At 46.7% G+C, this 8,869-nt stretch overlaps 1 protein-coding gene across 14 annotated transcripts in view; it reads left to right on the top strand.

Moving 5' to 3' along the window:
* Window positions 1-531: 531 nt before the first annotated feature.
* Window positions 532-8,869, top strand: part of IKZF2 (IKAROS family zinc finger 2) — a 118,133-nt gene continuing 109,795 nt past the window's right edge. For 2 of the 14 annotated variants that reach the window (XM_085585479.1, XM_085585472.1), the window contains exons 1-3: window positions 1,697-1,828; window positions 3,898-3,946; window positions 4,650-4,754. In XM_085585479.1, coding sequence (XP_085441605.1) covers window positions 1,712-1,828; window positions 3,898-3,946; window positions 4,650-4,754 — 271 coding nt within the window. In that variant the 5' untranslated portion in view covers window positions 1,697-1,711. The other 12 variants (XM_085585475.1, XM_021537215.4, XM_085585482.1 and 9 more) reach the window with 12 other exon arrangements.

The raw sequence follows: 8,869 nt of genomic DNA, 5'->3' as shown, positions 1-8,869 counted from the left end.
TCCTTCGGCCGCGGCTGTAAGGCAGCGACAGGATTTCCCTCAGGGTATTAAGGCTCGTTTTTACACATTTCCCAGCACACCGTCTTCTCGGGACCGGGGTGGAATGCCGTATAGAGGCTTTACTTGCACCCGGGCCGTCTCCACGCGGAAACTCCGCTCATATCGTGAATGTTTAATTAAGTAACGAGCCGGGCCGCCCCCCCTCCGGGCGGTTATAAATAGAAGTGCTGAATCATGACTCCTCCGGTCCCTCCGGCCGGCCGGCGGGAGTCCCGGGGCGGCGGCCGCCGGCGAGCGAGGGGGGTGCCGCCCTGAGGGGCCGCGGCCGTGCCCTGAGGGGGCGCGCGCCCGCCCGCGTGAGGCGCGGGGCGCGCACCGTGGCGGCGGCCGCACTTGTCCTGTAATCGATTGCCGAGCGCGCTGAGCGGCCTCGCGCCGGCTGCGGGCACCCGCCCCCCGCCGCGCCGGCCCCGCGGGGGCTGAGGCGCTGCGGGGCGGGAAAGGGCCTGAGGGGGGCAGCGAGGGCGTGAGGGACCGAGCGTGAGTGTGAGTGCGTGTGTGTGAGGGACTGAGTGCGAGCGAGGCTGCGAGCGTGTCCGTGTGAGGGACTGTGAGGGAAGAGCTGAGTGTGGGGGAGTGCGTGTGCAGGGCTGAGTGGGAGTGAGGCGGTGAGAATGTGTGCGGGGCTGGCCGTGCGTGAGGGAGAGAGCGTGAGTCCGTGCGGGGGGGGGGGAAACTGAGTGTGAGGGAGTGAATGAACGTGTGTGGGTTTGAGCCTGAGGGAGGGACAGTGTGTGTGTGTGGAGGAGGAGGTGTGTATGAGTGTTCGCGTATCTGTGAGGGAGTGTGTGTGTGAGAGAGAGGCAGGGTGTGCGCGTATGTGTGTGTGAGGCAGGGAAGGGAGCGTGTGAAGGAGGGAGCGAATGAGTGTGTGTCTGTGTGTGTGTCTGTGGGAGGGAGCGAGGGAGGGAGGGAGAGCGGCCGCCGCCGCCGCCGCCGGATCGGTTTCTCGGGGTTTGACCAGCTGTCCCAGGCTAACCCTCTGCTCTCTGAAGATGGAGGAAGTAAAAACAGGATTACCCTTAGCTACGGCTCCTCCGCCGCCTTAGTCCCCCCACAGCCAACTGCCGTGCACAAACACACCTCCACTGGGCAGAGGGAGCCGACACTAATAAACACACAAACAAAAGGGGGATGGAACTGACTCACTGCCTGCGCGGCTGAGGTAAATCTGCGCCTGGCTTCTTATTATTTCTTTCTTTTTCTTTCCCCGCTCCCTTCCTCCCCTCCCCTCCTCTCCCTCCCTGGTGCCCCCTTCCCCGGCGGGAGGAGGGACAGCTCCGTTCCGGGGCCGGCGGGACGCGGGGCTCAGTCCGTGCGGGTCTGTGTGTGCCGAGGGTCCCCGAGCCGAGCGCGGCTCTGCAGCATCCCCGCGGGCGCCGATGACTTGTTGCTGTTAGCCCGAAATATACATATTAAAAAAAAATAATAATAAAAAAAACCCAAAAAAGCAGCCAAACGGAAAAGCCCCCAGGAAGACCAGAAGAAAGCAGGGGCAGAAGCCGCGGCGGGTCTCGCCGGTCCGTTACCCAGCCCGGCCCCGCTGCCATTTCCCTCAGCGCCCGCCGCCACCTGCGCGCCCCCGGGGGGCTGCGGCCTGCGGCGGGAGAAGGGGGAAAGGGAATGAAATGACAAGCGAGGCAGGACTTCCATGACTTTGACAGGTTGTGGCAGGGGCGGGGAGAGGCAGGATGAGCCGCGGAGCCCGGCGTCGCCCAGGGCCGGAGCGGCGCTCCGGGGAAGTTGGCCCGGGTTTGCTGCGCGGGGTGTGAGTGCGCCCACCGGGCCCCCCTCTTCCCATCCCGCCCCTCATTCCCTCTTCTCATCCCGCCCCGCAATCCCTCCGCTCCCCCCGATCCCGTGGAATCCGTAAGGAACCGGTGGATCAAGTTTTCCTCTCTCTCTCTCTCTCTCCGCGCTAGTTAATCGCATTGCTGTAGCACCGGCTGACCTCCCTCCCTCCCTCTCCCTCTTTTTTTTTTTTTTTTTTTCGTTCTTCATCTTCCTTCAAAGTATGTGCCATTCCTGAGCGAGTTTCCCCGCCGGCTCATCCCGGGGCTTCCCGGCTCCCCGGCTCCGCATGCCCCACCTGTAAGTGGCGGGGCGAGTTTCTCTCCCATATCCCGCTCCCCTTTCCCGTCTCTCTTTCTCCCCTTCTTCTCCCCCTGCCTTTTAAAAAAACCCGTTTTTTAAAACTTTCTCCATCTTTCCGTGTCTTCAGCTCGAGCAAAACTCTCTTCCTCCATTCCTTGTGGAGGGGCTCAGCAGCTGGGATTTGCCATCACCAGCCTAAAAATGGTGACCAACCTTTTTTTTCCCTCTCCTCTTCCTCTCCCCATTGAAGAAATAAAAAAAATAAAATTCAAGCTATGTTTTAATTTAGATTATGGATGTTTCTGTGTTTCTTTTTGTCTTCCCTTCTCTTCCTCCTCCCTTCCTCCCCTTTCTTTCCTTCCTCTTCATTGGCTGGGATGATCTTTCCCTGTTGCTTCTGATGTTTCTTTCTTTTTCTCAGTGTGTGCCTGCCTACCTGGACTAGGGGGAAGATAAGGTAATTTTGAAGGGCTTGAGGAAGTGGCTTACCTGTTCTGAAAACTTTTTTGCGGTTTTTTTTTTTTTTGGTTTTTTTTTTGAGATTTCTTTTTAAGAGTTGTGAAAATCAGTAATTGAAGAGAGTTTGGTAGCAGCTAGGCAGGTTGAAATTTAAGTGTTATGTGCTGAATGCCTTGGGAATTTGATCTGCTTTATACCAAAGAAGAGCACAGAGAAAAGTATTTATTTATTGGGGGAAAGGCAGAGAGTGTGTGGGGGGGAGGGAAGGAAAGAGGGTTAAGGGAGGGGGAGGGAAGTGGTTTTGGAGACAAGAAGTGAAGCTGCCTGTTTTCCAGTAAGTAATGGAGAAATTCCAGGAGCCAGGGCTAAATATACTTGGCGATCAATACAGAAATGGCTCATTGTGAATAATTTAGCTGCCTGGTGCAGTGAGAGTTTTGAAACTAAAGGCAAAAAAAGAGGCCATGGAGGGAGAGAGGAAATAAAATTTTCCTCTGGTCATGTCAGATTCTTAACTTTTCTACTTAAAAGAACATAGTTATGATTATTGATCTTTTTTTTTTTTTTTCACCCCCACAATATATATCAAATGATAGCTAGGGGGTGTCATTCTATACAGTTACTTGGGTTTCGGGAAAGTAATAGCTTGTTCTGTGTCAGCAAAGTGCTTCCAGAAACTTTAAGATTGCTTCACACCACAAAATGTGTGATCTGGGAGTATGAAAGTGATGTTTGGCCCTGTGCTGTGGCAGATAAGTAGGGTTAGAGTGAACAGGTGTGTGTACAGGTGTGTGTGCACACAGAGGTGCGAGACAAAGCTGCAACAACTGTGTCCAAGGGGAATGGACACGGGAGGGTTTATCTTGTTTAGACCAGGAGGCAGTCTCTTGTAGTGTGTGAAAAGAGCAATTGTTAGTAGTATCCATATCCTCAAAGTCTGTTCTGACTGCAGATAGAGCAGATAATTGATAAAGCATCCCAGCTTGAAGAAAGTTGGGGAAAAACTCTCAGATCAGGCAAAAATGTGAGTGGGGCACAGAGAGAGAGGTATGGTCAGACCAGGATGATCCACCTGGCCGGGAGGCAGCTGCATGTCTACTCACAGAATTTACAAGAAGAGTTCGGTGATTTGCAAACGAGCGCATGCAGTGCACTTGGGTGTTTCGCTAGGCAGTGGTTGCAACAGCAATAAAATGGGCAACTACTTAGGGCTTTAAGTAAGTTTAATCATTTAATGGTTGATACTGACAGGCGTCTCTGAGGGTGTACTTTTCTGCCTTGCAGCACTGCACTTTGACTATGGAAGCAGAAGCTGTTGATGGATATATTACATGTAAGTACTTATTTTGTTTGATTATTCTAAATTACTTTTCTTTCCCTACTCCTTTGAATAATGCAGAAACCTGAAAGTTTGGCTTCCTTGTGTGCAGTGTCTGCACTGACACTGAATTAGTAGCATTTAAAGTCTCTGTATGACTGAGAGATGTATGGGGATGGGTGTATGGGTGATTAGGTTTAAATATTTGCTGAGGGTGAATGAACTTTGCAAATGAGAGAGTTCCTCTCCAGAAATTCAAACTGCAGCCAAAAACTTTTTATGCCTTTCCCTATGTATTTCTCTTGTTTTCAGTGTGGGGGGGTTGTGCTTTGTTTAACTGTCAGTTAACCCAGAGGTTTTGGAGGAAGGTCTGTATGGTGAATTACTGTTCCAGTCTTCCCTTGCCCAGCCTGGATTGTCCCTGTCTGCTAATGGAAAAGGAATCCTAACTCGCTTAAAACCAAGCAGCTGGGACAAGGTTGGCCACAGGAGTGCGAGTAAAAGATTGGTGACAATAGCTTTGAGAGGACTCTTAAAATCAGCCAGATGTTTACAAGGGGCCACTGAGAGTCGAGATCTGACAGGCTCTGGAAGACCCCACCAGTAAAGGAGGGAAGGGCAGGGGCAAAGGGAGCAGGTGGGTTGTGGTTCTTAATCTTTGTGTATCTCTGCTGAAGAAGGGGACACAAACTTACGGGGACCTGTGTTGTGCTCGCAGGTGACAATGACTATTCGCCTGAAAGGGAGCACTGCGGCATGGCCATCGACCTCACCTCTAGCACTCCCAATGGGCAGCACACCTCCCCCTGTCACATGGCAGGCAGTAAGTCTCCTCTTAAGCCTGTTTCTCTCTAGCTGAGGGTTGGGTTGGTCTGGTCCTCCCTGGTCCTTGGTTTGCTTACCAGGTCTTAGCCACTGCTGTTGGCATTGCCAGTAACAGAGGAGGACAGGGAAGATTTTCTTTATTTTTTTGGTTCTTGTTTGTGCTGGTGTCTCATCTAAACATGAATGGGATTACTAGTCTGAACTATCCCAAGGTGGCATTTGAGAGCTGGTCCTTACCCGCTCCAGGTAGGAAAACGCTAGGCTTGACATGTGCTGGTTTTGTTTCCTCAGGTTCTGAAATCCAAATACAAATTGTTGTTATTATTATTGTTGCTATTACTTACTTTGCTTCCCAAAACAGCTTGAAGTAGCTTTATCTGAAAACAAACAAAATTATTTACAGAACTGTAGTTGATTTTAACAAACTGAAAGGAGTTTGGTTTAGAATGTTAGGCAGAAACTGAGAGTTTAGTGAGTCTGCACAGTAAGTCTCAAGAGCTGATAATACTTATAGAATTATTTTCCTGTTATATATGGGAGGTGGATAAATGTAGCTTACACAATTTCATAAAAACAGCAATCTTCATTTTCTGTGTGTGTGAGTGCCCTACCTTGTTTAAGTGTTGGTTACACTGTTACATCAAGATATTTACCTTAATGTAACCTCTGCACTTATAGTCCTGAAAAAATGTAGTGCACTTTTCTTTCAACATACTTAGTGTTTCTTTCTATGTGATACTAATTTTGTTTCTGTTTTTTGTATACTACAGATACATATTTATCTATTTAAACCAAGGGTTAGTAATATGCTCTCCTGAAATCTGTGAAAGAAAGAGAGCTTCTAGGATTACTTGCTTAAAAATGCACAGTGTATTGCCTTCAGAGCCTTTCTGAGAAAAAGATGTTACTTTCCTTTAGAATTCTTTCCTCGTGCAAATTACGGGTAAAGCGCAGTTTTATGAGCCTTTAAACTGAGGGTTATTATGAAGATCTCTCAATTATATACATGTTGCTGGAGAATATGATTTCTAATACCGTGGACTGAACTTTATATGACAACCACCCATAATTTAGCATCTTTAGACAATTCCAATTGTGCTGCACTGGGATTCTGATATACTTTATTATGTTGTAAAAGTTTTACTACTCACTTTCTTCGTTTTCTTTGTTTCCCTTTTATTAATGGGAAGGCTTCATTGGAAGGGGAAAAAGTATCTGTGTTTTAAATCTTCTTTATAATCTAGACTGAAAACCAAAGTCAAATTAGGAATTAAAAGATCTAGAATGAAGTCATGCAAAAGGCTTTAACACACTCAGTATTTTCATGTTCATGGTGTTAACATTTTCAATGGTTTTTAAGCTTCATTAGTTCTTTGCAACACATAGTATCTGCAGCCTTGATGAATATCTTAGGGTTTTTTTAAGAGGGGTTTTTTGGCCTGTCATAGGTGTCTCAAATGCTTTGAGATTAGGATGTGCTGCTGTTGAAAAATTAAGGGTTCTGCCTGGGTTTCCTAAGCCAAACAAAACTCAAGCTTCTTAAATTTATTGTAATTTATTTACTCTTTGCAGGCTTAGGATTGTTTTGCAGAGAGGAAGCTTGTACTGCCTTAAACATGGAAGATATTGATCAGAGGTTGTCGGCTTTTGTGGCAGCTGTTACATTGGTTCATTTAAGGTTTTTGGCCAAATCTTGAATCTGGCACGTGTAGGCTAAATCGCCAGGCTGGGCTTTTGAGCTGTCCACCTGTTTTGTGGGGCACAGGAAATCCTTTTAATGGTTTGGTAACTCAGGGGCCTGCACCTCTTTTTAAAAACTCTTTTGGGTTTGTTTTTTTTTTGTGTGTGTGTGTTTTAAAAGGAAAGATGGGGGTGGAATAGCCATTTGAAATATTTTGTATGAATTTAGTAGCTCCCAGTGGATTGACCCATCATCCATTGTTTTAGGTAGAGACAGTGGCTGTGTTGTATTTCAGACTGGATTGATTTCCAGTGGGTTGATGGAGATTAGGTGATGTTGGCTGCCATTACAGCAGCCATGTCATCCTGGCTGGGTAGGACTTGGGAATGGAGGAGTTGATGCAGGGAGCAGACCCAAAATATTTTATTTCCTGATTGGTTGCCAGTCACTGCCAGAAGCACATGTCCCTCTTTGGCTGTGTGCTCTGGATGTGCACCTGCAAGGCAGAGATCAAAGTTTTGACCTTTGTTCTTCTTGCCTTCTACTGAATTGTTTTGAACCACAGCTCTTAATTTAGTCAGAATTTGTGCCTGGCTCAGAAGGAGAAACACCAAAAGAAGGAAATTTCTTGGATCTGTGCTGAAATGACTGAGTAGTGCTCTCCCAGCAACAGCAAAATTATGTGCTGGGTAAAGAGTCTTCTATGTTCATTAGCCCCTGGCAATCTGTGTTAGTAGTTCTGTCTGGATTACTGATGTTTTCAGGTTCTATTCCAAAAGGGTTTGGGTCAAATATTTTGGCTGCTGCATCCTTTAACCTATTGTCATTTTCAAGTATCTAGATGGTATTTGTAGGTTATGGATGGGGATGACACTCAATTTTCCTCGTGAATGAGATGATCCTGAAAGATGAATCACACTAAATCACCTGTCATAGCTAACTGATGATCTTACATATACCTGCCTTTAGCAGAAACTGCATGTGTGTTGGCAGATGCTCTGTTCTAAAATACTTCACTGTAGTTTTATGTAAGCAAAGATTTAAAATACATGTAAATAGTCAAACCAAAGAGGTTGATAGATCATCTCACTTTTCTCTACAGCAAAAGATGAATTAGTGTTACACCTGCTGAGTACAGATGATATATTTACATAGCCCCAAATCTGGAAGTCCAGATTTTCTTTTGATCTTCCATAGGAAAACTCTTACAAAGGCTGACACCTAGGGCTGGGTGTCACAGGCTTGCTCAATTAACTCTGTGTTGGTACTAGAGAGTTCCCTGCGTGGCCCTAAGCCCCCCCACAGACCGCACTGAGTTCAAGGGAGTCTGTCTTGTTCCCGTCCGTGAATGTTGAACTGGGCTATAAGTGATCAGAAACCTCCGAATAGGAACTGGCATGCTAATTAAAGGCTAATGGGGAATCCTTATAAAAGAGGCTTTAAAAGGAAATAATTCCCAGTCACCTCCCCACAATGCCACACTGAGTTCTTACTACAGTTATTAGAGGTATTTTTCTCCTGTAGGTTAAAATGGACTTAGAGGAATGTCTGCTTTAGAAACTGCAGGGGCACAGTTGTTCAATTAGTTGACTCAATCATTGCTTTGTATAGGATGAAGGACACTTCTCTAAGATCACTGGCCTGGTATCATAGGGAAAATAGCAGCAGCAGCTATTAGCATCTGATAGTCAGTGACAAAGGCAATTTCCCCTTAAATTAGAGGCTTGACAGTGGGTGTCCCAGTTAACTTTCTTATCTTTGCTTTTATAGACAAAAGGAGCCCTTAAATGAAACAGAGTCAGAACAATCATAAATATCAAACCCAACATCTGATGTTTGAAACCGATTAAAATTGTGGTATGCTTTCAAGAGGTGTTTATAGTAGCTTGAAGCGTTAGTAAGTTATGAGAATTAATTCATTAAGAGAATAAGCCACGTCGGCTGACTCTGCTGCTGAAAATAATGAGGCGATCGCGTTTTCTGCGTGGTGGGGAACGATCGCGCTCTCTGACGAGATCACTAATTGGGACAGCAGCACTAAGTGGGAATGATTTCAGCAGTGGTGTTTAAAGAGAACTTGGGCAAAGTTTTATTATAATGTAGCCAATACTGTATTCCAAGTGATCAGGGTGGACTGTCGGTTGCACTTTTTTTTTGTGGCATAAGAGCCCCAAATCTTTCCTGATCACTTTCATTTTTCAAGCTGAGTTGTCATAGTACTCCTGTTTTGTCACAGTTGTGTTGTCCTGAGCAGAGATTTACATGTACCGCAGCTGTATTGGCAAATTGTAGGGATAAAGAAATGTAGTTTTGAAGCCTGACTTTTGGACTGAAACCACATAGAGTTAAAAAGTTGCTCCGTGCTTCAGTTCTATGGCAAACAAGTCTTTGCACACCCCGAAATTTACTCCCAGGCATGTGAGGCTGGACCT

Source organism: Lonchura striata, chromosome 7, assembly GCF_050655825.1.
Source record: "Lonchura striata isolate lonStrDom1 chromosome 7, ASM5065582v1, whole genome shotgun sequence".
NCBI lineage: Eukaryota > Metazoa > Chordata > Aves > Passeriformes > Estrildidae > Lonchura > Lonchura striata.
Note: the sequence above shows the minus strand (reverse complement) of the source record. Positions and strands in the feature narration are given on the sequence as shown.